We start from the raw sequence: 13,163 nt of genomic DNA on the forward strand, positions 1-13,163 counted from the left end.
CATACAGGACGATTCACCGATCTCGAGTAGGAACGATAGGGTGGATTATTTCAGAAGTTAGCAATAGCAGCGGATCAGCAGGCTGTGAGAGGATGCTGCAGGAATTGTCGGATGGCTCAGAGTTAACGATTGGCTTTTCTCACTCTGTCACCGCAGCTGCCATTGGCTTAAAAAGATTGACTTTCGGATTCATCTGATTTGGTCTGCTTTCTTGTCATGCTACAAAACAGTCTATGATAACCATCATTAAAGTGCTTTTCGGCAGCTTGCACTGTTCTCTATGACCCGTTCCGCTCATGTCAGTCGAGTAGAATGAAAGATTCAATGGCGAGAAAGAGTGCGGGCAATCGAGGTTATAGATGCAGAAAGGCAGACAGACCGCATATGCCCATAGGGTATGTGCACAAGGTGACCGATCGCTGCAGTTTCATCCGCAAAAAATGACAGAAACAAGTATAAGCAACAATTAAAATTACCAACTCGGTAGATGGTACAGACTCTTCTTATTGATGGAGGGAAATTATTTGAATAGTGCATAAAGGATAACCATCATCAAGCGCGTTTGAACTCTGATAAAGGACAGATCCGTTCGGGGTTGATGCCCCAAATACAGTATATACATATGCTAGAGCTGTACAAACCTCTGCACAACCTAAATAACTCAAAATGGCGGTACAATGCGAGTCATCCCCATCTCTCTTTAGAAGCAATATCACGCACGGAGTTGATTTCTCTCAATAATGAAGTCAGACCTTCGTAACAAACATTGTACAAAAAATCTGAGATATGTCTAGTTCCAAAATAGATATTCTGTTTCTAGTAGTAACAACAGAAAACCAGACCAACAACGTCATCGCCGTTATTACCGCAATCACCATCACAATCAACATCGTTATCGCTAAAAGTGGCAACATGGACAACAAACGCTAAGCTAAAACACCGTTGGAAAAAGTCCGAAAGTTTTCTTCGTTCCTGGGGCAATTTCCAAGTTTTTGTCGAAATCGTCGTTGTTGCCCGTTCACCTGCTGCCGCCGCCGCCGCCGCCGCCGCCGCCGCCGCTCTGCTACACTAAGAACTGCAATGGCACCAACGACAGCCGTGTGTGACCTTCGGTAGCAAGAACGTTGAACGAAAGATGATAACGCCAAATGGATGCGCCCGATGCGCGAATTTGGTGCTTTATCGGTGAACGTTCGTTCAACTGGTGCCAGCGCTGCTGCTTCCGCCGCTGCGTCTGCTGTTACAGTCAAAACAACAACAACAGCAACAACGATTGGCTACAACTGCCCGCAGCTGGTGCGCGCCGTCGACGCCGCTTATGACAATGTCGTCTATATACGCTATAGTGTAGCGGCAGTTTGCTTTCCCGCAATTGCCCGCAGACGGTGCCGCCAGCCGACACTACAGGCACCGCCGAACACCGCGATTCTGCTGAAGCCGCCTCAAAACGGCCCCGCCCCTTCCGTTCGAGACGTGATGGCCACCGAATTAGCGCTTAACAACCTACCAAATGAACATACACACGTATGTCTATCTATCCATTTATCTATATATATATATATTATCCGGAGATAACAGAGGAGAGTGATCCTGGATAGTAAGGCGCATGCTGATCGAGCCGACAGGATATATATATATACACACACACTAGAATTGCAATGTATTGCGCCTAAGGTATTGATAAGAGCACGGCTAACCACGTAAAGGCTAGTTATGACACGTAATATGTGAACAGACTCAATGCTTTTCATGCCCTTATCACCAAGTGCCCCAACAAAAAATGAGCGGAATATTTGTTCACTAGAGCATAGTGTGTGTATAAAAACTATACGTTGCGGATTACCATTTGCAAGTTAAGCGATTCAAAATATTTTGAGACATAAAAGTTATCGAAACAAAAAACTTAAACTTGTTTAAAACTATTCAGTTAATTAAAATTGTTCATTACGATGCTTAATGAGCGGAACATCAAACAGTTCACACTTGAAGGGGTTTCCACGAGAAGCCCCGACCAGAATCTAAATCTGGTTTAAATGATGGCGGTAACAGCGTTAACAGTAAGTATAAGGGCAATAGGCAGAAAGGCCCCATCTTATTCCCGAGTGTACACGAAACTTCATCGATGCGTTTGATCTTTAAAGAAGTCTTGAGACTACTAAAATTGAATTGACATTTTGGGTGAGCACGATAAGCGTGCTCGGAGCTACAAACAATATACGTTCCCACATACAGTGACATGCCCGAAAAGCTGTCACTAGGTATTATTGTATATAAACAGACAGGCGTTAAATGTAGCTAAGTTGAGAACTCACGATAGCAAGCGACGTTCGAGGGATGGATACATCGAGCAATAACATCTTAACTAACTCATCACTAATATGAGTATTAGGCCGATATTCAAATAAACCCTTTAAAAGGAAAGGCGTCTTCTCGACAAAGTGAATGCCTGCAGGGGCATTCAAGTGGGCATCCGCTTTTTGTTGTCTCCCAGCCTTCTTGTATTGTTCATTGTTTTCATCGTTGTATTGGTACTGGTAATAGAATCTGTACTAGTAATAGCAATGGCAGTCGGGGATCTGCGATTTCGTCTTGCAACTCGCGTCATGTCGGACAACCATCAAGACAACCCAAGATTAAGATTTAAGATAGAATGAAAATGTCGTGGTTCCCTAGACGACAGCTAGTGCACAACTTACCGATTTGGCCGAATAACTATTATCGTTTCACTAAACTCTTCAAATTTATCTAAACGTTATTCCGCCGTTGAAACGTACCGGCCAGTGAGTCATTGTTACAATGCTTGCTCGACGCTAATACTACGCCTATCATTAGCGCTCACTTTTATTTAGGAAACCATCTCCAATCAATCCAATCTGTCCGTCTGCTATTCTAGTATAATCGGATATAGAGACAGAAACTACTGACTTCGGCTTTGCTTCTGGATGAATGTCGGCCACCTCGTAGCGTTTGGTGCTAACCCATCATTATATCTAAAAATCGAAAGCCATAGGAAACATATTCTGTGAGCACGAGCGATGTCGAATAACGATCGATGTGTCTAAAGCCCCAGTCAAATATGTAGATATAATAGGTGTTGTTAATTATCGTCTCGAAAATTTCATTGATTGATTGATTGATTGATTGATTTAACGATTTGCAGTCAAGCCGTACAGCTAAGCAAAATCCGCATGCATGTGAACGTCTATCTTCCCAGCAGATCGATTTTAACAGTCGAACTATTGAGACCGACTGCAAAATATGATTGTTTATTATAATTGGCAATGGCGCAAATGTACTCGAGATCTCGGAGCTAGGACTTTCGAACGGTTCAATATTACCGATACCGTCCTGTCAGCTGTCAAATTCAACCTTCTACACGTGTAGCAATCGTCGCGTTCGGTTCGTTACGATACATATTAAAAGCATTCAATTCGTATCGTCGCTACGGGGCAACGCGCCGTCCAGCAAAATTGCAACTGTTTTCGAACGATAGTTGCAGATGACGCAAACTCAATCTGGTCTGCTTGCCCTTCTACAGTCCACCGAAACTGTCTTAAATATTCCGAATAATCTAAGGGCGCATGCAGCACGCAGCTAGCGCAGCCATGTCGAGTATTCCATTCCCCCCATCACTTAGAACTGTGGTCCAATCAGCAACGATCAACCCCCCACTACAGCAAGCCAGACCACAACAAACTCGTCGGATTCGAACACCGTGTCGTCCACAGTTTACCCATCCTGCTACCAGGGTCAGAACGCCAACGCAGAGGTAATCTGGCAGTAATTTCATCGGATATTAACAGGCTCCCACACCACAAACGCAGCAAAACTAGCCAACATGAGCTCTCTTAAATTCTTGGGTGACATTTGTACTTCGCTGTGTGCAGAGTAGCGGATTCAGCCTCTCCGTGGCTCAATGGCTTCGTTTGTTTACATCCGCGGATAAGCCACCCCACAGTCGAACTGCCCCGGAAACTGGACGCGATCTCTCGCAACCCACATACACCAAAAGTATATTGCGAATCGTCAATTGATGATATTATTGCATAACAACGTCCAAACGCTGCTAGCTAATGGCTGCCAGTATGACGCTAAAATCAACTGAATTCGCATACCTTTGTCACATGGTGGTTCGCTTTTCGTCTAACGTTCTCAGGCTTGCTAGCTTCGATCTCGTCGAAAACTTCTACCACAAATTGAATGTTTCTCCAGACCGAACTCTCGGCGTCAGCTACCCTTCTAATTGGCACTCACGACAAACCAGCGCGCGCGTAAAAACGTGTTTAGAGCCAGCGAAATATGGCAGATAATCTTCTGATAGGATATCCCAGGGATGATACAGGGTAATCCAGGATGGCGGCGACAGCGGTGCCGGCGGCGCTAGCGATGTTGACCATCCGCCATGGCTCATCCGATCGGCTGATCTCGGCTCCCGATGCACTCACTCATCAGCTTCACCGACTTACGTTTGTCTGCTTTTCGGCTGATTCTAGGTATCTACTGCTGTTATTACTGTTATAACTAGGATTACTCACCGCGCGCTGGCGCGTTGACTCCTGCGCGGCCGGACTTCTCTCCGTCGCCAGCTCCATGCCGCGGCTCGCAGGTCACTAGCTGCCACTCATGCCACACGGCAATCGGTCACACGTCGGTCCACAGTACCACGGGGAAATAGGGTTCCTCCTTAAGGAGCACCGCACGATCACTGAATGAGCATTCACTTGGTCGTCGTAGAACAACAACCACCGTTGTCGTCGACAGAACTTCACTCACTACACACAATTGACTGACTCTCTGTCTGCCAGCCAGTCTCGGACCGCTGCTTGACTCTATTGGACTCCCGCTCTCTCTATATCGCACGGAACACACGGCTGTGTGTTCGGTTTGGTTCCGGGGGAAAGGGGGGGGGGTGTGACAACTCGCTTGGTTGCCAGTTACCAACACGGCGCCTTTTCACTCTAGGCGGGCGTTCTCCAACAGCGGCCGTGCGTTTTTCCTCAGCTACTCTCTCTCACTCTCTCTCTTTCTCTCTCTTTTCCAGTTCCCCAGAACCTCGATTATCGGGAGTGCGTTCGCCGTGAGCTTTGCACCGTTCCTTCAGTTCCCAAAGATACCGAGCTCTCTCGTTATCTTTCACTGTCTTGCTTGTTTTTGCTGTCTCCCCTTCTTTTTGTTTGTCGCTGTACTCACGCTCCGGCCGCACTCCCACGATTCTTTTCCCCTCTGTCACCTACTCTCTTCCCGATTCTGCTCTTGTTGTGATGGGTATTAAACAACGCCCGGGAGCCTTAGATCTTCGACGAAGTCGGCTTTCGGCTAGCCTAGCGGGCTCCTGAACGAGTGCGACTCTCCACAACGGCGGGTTCAGCTTCGCTCCTAGCTCCTAGGTGGAGAGCGACTATCGAACGCCAGAAGGACAGCGAGCGCCGCTCTTATTGCTCCGTGCGAAAAATAACAAGAACTCACTCCTTTGTGCCGACAGAAACAACAATAATAATAATAATAATAATAATAATAACAACAACAACAACAACAACAACAACGAGAATACTCCGAAAGGCTGGGCTATGCTCGATGGTGGACGGGTGGAACTTCTGAAAGTTTGTCGTTTCTGCCGAACGTCCGTGCGCGCTCTTGACTAAATTGGTGCGGTTAGCCTGTGGCGTGTACAGCTAGCTACATCACTCTTCCAGCGAGCCTGTATGTTTAGCTAGCGAGCACTCTGTTCGCTTGTTCTCGGCTCCTGTCCTAGCTGTATGAGCTGCAAAAGTTGGCGTCGAGGACAACCCGCCAAGCTCCGCCCCTCCTAAAGAGCCCTCACCCGTCGTGGAAAGGGCTGCTGGTGGTGGTAGCGCTCATCGACGGCCTCCTACTGCTGCTGCTGCTGCTACTACTACTACTACTACTACCACTACTGCTGCTGCTGCTGCTGCTGCTACTACCGCTGCCATCCCCATCCACACAGCAGCGATCCACACTCGCGCACAAGTCGGGAGACAAGCACCGTCGTCGCCAGTGCTGGCTATCGTTTGCTGCTACGACTGCAGCTACCACGATGGCTACTTCTAGTACTAGTGGTACCGCTTGCTTGTCTGCCCTATAATAGCCTATCTACCATGCGACTGACCAAACAAGCCATTGCGGCCAGCCCGACTGCTCAAAGTAAGGGTTATACATTACTACTTGGGGCTGCTGTGCGTCCGGTGCGCGGGAAACTGCACCGGGGAGCTGCTGCAGAATGATGACAAGGCAGCAGTTCCATGTATTTATGTATATATATACATCTGGAGTTCAGCGCCTTTGGGCGGTATTGCACGAAGAGCACCAGTTCACAAGCGGTGCCCAGCGGCGATATACCGCAACGCAGAAATCATCGTTAGTTACAAGCATAGGCAGTTGTTCGAAACGTATCTTCACATTGATTACAATTAAATTAGCGCGCGGGGACAGGCCGCGATTTCCTGGACAGTAGAGAATGTCTGCTTATAGTCTTAAGATCGCTAGCTAGGTCCGTCGTGGGATTGATAAACTAGATTGACTAGAACCAGGATTGACTGGCTGGACGAACGGGTTAGCTAACAAGCTATGCGCAGCAGCGACAAATGAACGAAGACGTTACGAAGAGGATAAAAAAGACACAAAATAGCGGGATCTCATAATAGATGCGTAAGAGCCCTGCTCGTCTGCTTGCGCTTGCAGGTGTTTGTGTGAAGAAGCAGTACCGGCCGACAAGGCTGGATAGCTTACGTGACCATACCCCAGGGTGGGGCTAGGTGAAGACAGCCACTCGAAGCGGAGCCAAGAACGGAGATCGATCTGGAATCATCAAATACGGAGCGACACAGAGGAAAAGCCAACAGTTGCGCGATATTCCAATGGATGGGTCTAGAAGAATGAACAGGCGTTAGTTTGAAAGGCCCGAATGGCTACGGCACAGTACCATAAACGGGTACACATTTTATACTTCTGCATGCTAATGCTACTCGATATTTATTAAATACTCATTGGGCTCAATGATGAAAGACGGATTATTTTGTGATAGTGTTAAGGGAGGCAAAGCCAAACGAGGGAAGAAACATGTCGTTAGATTTTTACGCACACACATATATATCATCTGTTTGTTAGGTGCTTATACTCTGACCTCGAGCCTGCTCCAACTATTGCAGGTGACGTCGTCGGATATGGTAATAACAATGGCCATACATTGTTACGAGCTTTGCAAACGGACCGATTCAAACCTACAGCAGACAGAAGGCCAATAGGCCCTTTCCAGCCTAAAAGCATGGTTTGCTGTTGCCTATGGCCGTTGCTGCTTTTGTTGACGCTGTTTACAGTCGACGTCTGCCATACTGTGACAGGGAATGCGGATAGAAACACGAACCTCGCCTCGTACAGGCAGGATCGACTTTCTCTCACTAGTACCCGTTCTAGCTAATAACGAAACCTGTCGTTACCGCAGTCGCGGTAGTGGATTAGCAGTCAACCGGGAAATGGCATGACGACTGCCGCACAACAGCAGTCGCTCAAGATACCATCGGCTTCTTTCTTTTTTACAGTGAAAGAACGGCAGCATCTATTGCTGTACTCGCTAGGTCAAACGTGGTTTAGGTTTCTCACGGTCTCTCGTGCATTCCGTTTTGTGAAGCGATTTTTCCCTAGGCGACGCTTTCTCCGGATCCCCACGTGCTACAGTACGGACCTGTAGATTAATGCTAGTCAGAGGGATTCGCGGCCAGCGACCAGACCGCCGAGCATCCCAGTAGGTAGGGATTACAAATTCGCTTGCCAAAGTCTGGAACCAAGGACTTCAAAAGCTGTGATGGCTTACAAAAGCACCTGAAACGCGACTTTCTGCGTCGAGTCCACGCATTTCAGTAGGACTACCTCCCGTCGCGACGTTCATATCTATACTGTTGTGTACGTATATGTATACGTAGCTTAACAAGAAGCTTCTTTGTTGTATAGCTTGTCGTCAACCCGAAAAATGAATCTAGCGAAGCGATGTAGGGTATAGTGCAACAAGTAGGCGATTAGAAGAGACGTCCTGACGTGCGAGACTTTTGGAAATGGAGTAAGAGCAAAGCACTGTTGATGGAAATTCGAGAGCAATTGCGCTAGATATAGTAACTCCAAATGGAGTTTGTGCTAGACAGCATGGCTCCACAATGCTAGATAAATTACAGTGACAAATCGACACGCTTATTGCACCTCGAATCGAATCTTAGTACAGATAAAGGTTGTTGTTCTAGTAGTTCTAGCGTCGCTTTGATCGCGCCACGTGTTCATGCAGATTTGTACGGTACCATCAGCTGGATGACAGGTTGAGGAAGGAATTACCTGATCGTATACATAGATAGCAAAGTCAATTCAAAACCTGATTATGCTGTTAGTAGACTGGGACGCCTGAACGCTTTATCCACGTATGGAAAATCCGACCCCTAATCGTCAATCAAGAGCTCGATCATTTTGCACTTGATCTGGGTGTATGTACAAATCAGTAAACTGATTTTGATGTTGAGCTTCACAGGCGCGCGGGCCTGCATTTAATCCTCGAACGGTCATGGAATGCCGGCACAGACGAATAGAGAGGTTCAAGGTTGGTGGTCCAGAGGATTGATGCTCTCTGTTAACATTCGGAGAATCTGAGCTTTGTACATTATTCCGAGTTGAACGGGCCATCCTACTGAAGGAATCCTCCACGAACCACAAGATCATCTACATACACCCCCGAAACACCCAGATCTGTATGTTTAAGGTTACGTTTCTTCAACTACCTGATTAGGAGGATGTGGGCGAATGGTAAGCTAACGCGGTTGAGCTATCTAGTAATATTTAGTTGTACCGATGCAAGGCAATCTTTTCTCGATACAGGTATTGCACTTGAATGGGTACCCTGACGTAGCCGCCCAGAAAAAAGCCACCTAGTTCAGCACAATTAGCTTGTAAGCTTTTTGGGCGCGCTCTCCAACTGTCTCACCATATTTCTGCTCTGCTCGGTTTATTCTATAAGCTCAATAAGCCACTCCGGAGGACCCAACCGAGCTTTGCTGGAGGTCCGAGCTGATCGACCCGCTTCGACTGAGCCACTGCGAGCGGATTACCGGGGATAACGCCTCATCACCTAGTCTCGTTATCCTGTATCAGCAAGGTAGAATGCTGTTAACAAACGCAGCCAGCAAACTACGCCCGGATGTAGATCAATAGCGAATGATCGGGTTAAAAGGGCGGAAGATGACTGAGGGAAGATTTATTGAAAATACAGGTTGCCGTTTTTATTGTAGCTGATGATGGCAATAATAATCCTGTCAACGATGATGTTGTGATCGTAATTGACGCGCTAAGCATATACGAGGTAAAAACCTTTCGTGAAAAGCTCGAAAGAGAGAGAAATGGCAAAGGCGTATCCAGTCAAAGGCTGTGCGAACTAACCTGCAGCTCGATACACTGTAGACCTCAGCGAAGTGTGATAATATATATATTTTATAAATAAATAAACAAGCTGTCTGATAAAACTAAAATTTGCATTTTACATAAACGAAGTTTTTCTCTCTGCAATTTGTGTTTTGGCCTCCAGTAAACAGTAAAGGCCAAGTGCGTGGGCTATATCTACGAAATAGTGAGGTCTCATATAGAACATCTGAAGTAAAATGAGTTCCTTTTTTCCTATCACCATTAGATCACTCGACAAAAAGACCTAAGATGCTACGTTTTATGGTAGAAGTCCAGGGCGAGCATCATCCCGTGCTGCTCAGCTGACTGGGGCCGCCATGTCCCTAAGCTTCCGCTGAGGTGTTGATTTTTACCGAAGCTATTAATTAACAGATAAACAACGCTATTGCATCGAATTAACGCTCTGGTTTCTTCTGTATGTTACTAATCCTTCAATGCCACAGCTAAGGCGAGGATGGATCAACTCTAGTGCCAGGGCTGTCGTAGGGAAAGGTTTAACAAACAACCACTTTCCGTCTTGACTAGATAGAAATTAACGGGAGCACTTAAGCAGTTTTATTCTTATTCCGTTTCAGGTTTGAATTTATTCAAAATTGAGCTTTACGATACAAAAGTAGAAAATTGGGTTTGCTCAAGGGTGAGTATTTGGTGCCAGTGTGAAATGTGGGCAACTATTATAGATGTGTCTAAATCTTCGGAGTGTAGAATCTATTTTAGAATTCTAGGTCAGGTATCTATAGTATGCCTAGATGATGGGCAAATTCTGCTACAGAGCCTTTAATATCCGCGGTTTGTGTATCATTTTAGCGCCTCAGGGTAATGGTATTCCGCATTAAGCTTCCTGCTACACATCTGGTCAAGAGATCGTGTTCTAGCTAAGTTGTATTAGCTTGTTTCTATTGACTGCAATAGTTGACCATTTTGGCCTGGTCATCTCTATCCATTAAAGACTTAACGCTATATATTTCTTTTAGTAACATTACACATCGTCTTGCCAGCTATAATAGCGGTATTAAAAGCTGAGTCAAGCTTCTTAAAAATCAAGGGCCACTTACGAGATCTCATCCAGTAAAACCGAAATGATAGGGTAAGGAAAAAGAAAATATCTACATTTAAAAGAACACGCACTATATAAGCGTGTAAGATCTCAGGCTGGTTCAGACTACGAAGTTGAACGACAATAGTGGTTTGTACCATGGCATACTATAAAAGAGCGGTTTGTCTGAACTCTCGCAGAATAAGCATTCTGACAATTTGTATACGCTTTTGTAACGTGAAGACTAGTTTCGCATATTCCATTTTTGTGTATTCAGTGCTTGTTTATGTCGACATATGAATTAAATATGTATTGTCTGGATAAATCTAGGAAGGACCAGCTCTCCTTTAAACCAAAAGGAACTCTGTAGGACAGAAAGATATCTGGGTTATCATTCGATTATCCGTTCGCGGGACGGATCTTTTATACGGCTCTTAGGGCACGCCTAGCAGAGACCTTACTTCAAGAGGTGGAAGCTTTCAAGCATTTAGGAGATTATTATCTAAAATTCAGATTTGTCGCTCAACATTCGTCCGCTTACGAACACGCACTTCTTATGCAACACAACCATTCTTTCTTGCAATAGCACAGATCTAGTTACTATACATATTTACACTTTCTTCTTGCACTTCGAATTTTGCCGTGAACGATGAGAACTTTTTTCGTCCTGAAGTTGTCCCAACTCCGGTCCGTCCGTCACAGTTTATCAGCAGGCCTTACATCACACCCGTCCATATTATCGGCCCCCATGAAAATCTCGCGGTGGTCCGAGTTTCGGCTGCTTAAGAGCGAAACTTTTTAAACAGGTGTTTAAGATTTTCAAACCACGAATATCGTTATGTAGTCGCGTAAAACCTACCTATCATGAAGCCTTCTACATTACAAATGTGATCAAGCCACCTCATAAGTGCAAGGTGCATGTTTTATGCTATAGGGAAGAAGAAACACAAAGGTGGAGCCCATGTTACGCTACGTGCAACGTGCATACTAGTTCTCTATCTCGAACTACATAAGCATATTACAAATTCCATACACCGTAAATTATATAAGGAAATGGTGACTGCACGAACCAGAATAGAGTATAGTCCATTCGACACCTTCGAGCAAGGCAAATTATATTGATTACATTTTATAGTCGGCTTGATATATAATAAGGTCGGTCCTGTGTGATAAAGGAAAATATCGTGAGAAAACTATAACTCATATACTGTAGAATTAGATATGAACTTGAATTATTTCATGACCTCGACGGGCGCATGGCAAACTTCACGGATAAATTCGACGAACACGTATTATATTAGGGACAATATGACATACTTCGATATTCAGATAACTTTCTAAAATGCACCAGTGTACCTTTCATTATAATTTGAAGCTTATACGATGCCCTTACATTGTCGTACACAAGAACATGGATTTTGAATGATTCTCCGAAGTATCGCAACGGTGCTACTGGGGTATATGAGGCGCTGGCTACCTCGTGTACACAGCACGGGTCATCAGTTCCGACAAACAACAAAACTGATATATGACAAATAATGTATAGTCATTGTTTCAAAATAGCAGTGGTCATTGTAGTTGAAACTATCTTCTCGGTTTTTCCAGAAATACTGACGGTATAAAAACGCGCGTCAGAAGCAGCCTCACCATAACAGTGTCCGATTTAGCTTTGCCCTTTTTAGAAACAGATATAATACACCCGGTATTTAGTAATAATATGAGCGTTCAGCTTCTTTATATATGTAGAAATGTGGTTCGTAACAGGACTAGAGTTTCGCAGTCTCCAAACTACGTTTACCGACCTATTGCTTGTAACGCTTCTGCTAAGATAAGGAAGCTTATTCTGACCCCAACTTGAGGCCGTAATAACTTACTTTTTTTCCTGCTTCTCACCATGTAACGATACTTGAATTTGGGTACCTGGAATTATTCCTTCTTCCCTTACAATTATTCTCGCAACAGCCATGTTCGCGGGCAGGACAGGAGATAAGGCATAGCCTCATATGTATGTACACATTGACGGATACGCAGAGTAATAGTAATTTCGTAATGACCTCCTCGGTTTGTCATATCGGCCGCGCTATGAATTCACATCGGGAACAGCTTAATTCCAACGGCGATCCAAATCATAGACGAAGCGGCTTGAAACAGCGCCAATTAAAACTATGGCAACAATGACGTACTCGCTTTCAAGAAGTCTTCAATCGTGTACAACCGTTACCATTAGATACAGTAACACGTTATTCAGTCATTCAACGCTGCTGAAATCAATGTGTTGAACCACTTAATAATCATTTGTCTTTCTAGATAAAACAATTGTACTTTTTGCATTGCAGCTATTTACCAGTGTTTACATTTACGTCATACACGAATCAAAAACAATCTGAGACCAAGTGTTGTTAGTACGCTAGAAGCTTACCGGCTGCTCCCCGTACTAGCTGTCTTGTTGGCAATTCCCGTACGAAGATCGGATTAATCTATAGATTTGCTACTACCCAACTAGGAGTAGCGAAAATATTTTGAGACGTTCGAGAGCGCACGCCGCTGCTAGAATAGAAATACGTTTGCTACGTGACAATGCCATTGAAAATTACCGAATTTCCTGGAGATAATTGTTACGGCGATCGTCTTTTGCTGATTGTTACATTTGCGAGCGTCCAGGCAAGATCTGACGCGA

General features: G+C 45.1%; 1 protein-coding gene across 4 annotated transcripts in view; it reads right to left on the reverse strand.

Moving 5' to 3' along the window:
• dve (SATB1_N and homeodomain domain-containing protein dve) overlaps nucleotides 1–5,786 on the reverse strand; it is a 135,498-nt gene extending 129,712 nt beyond the window's left edge. For 2 of the 4 annotated variants that reach the window (XM_022794804.2, XM_022794803.2), the window contains exon 1: nucleotides 4,536–5,783. In XM_022794804.2, the coding sequence (XP_022650539.1) occupies nucleotides 4,536–4,592 (57 nt within the window). In that variant the 5' untranslated portion in view covers nucleotides 4,593–5,783. Of the gene's footprint in view, nucleotides 1–2,312; nucleotides 2,373–4,535 lie in introns of those variants that run through there. The other 2 variants (XM_086981576.1, XM_086981575.1) reach the window with 2 other exon arrangements.
• Nucleotides 5,787–13,163: the final 7,377 nt, after the last annotated feature.

This window comes from Varroa destructor, unplaced genomic scaffold (assembly GCF_002443255.2).
Source record: "Varroa destructor unplaced genomic scaffold, Vdes_3.0 BEIS01000002.1, whole genome shotgun sequence".
Taxonomy (NCBI): Eukaryota; Metazoa; Arthropoda; class Arachnida; order Mesostigmata; family Varroidae; genus Varroa; species Varroa destructor.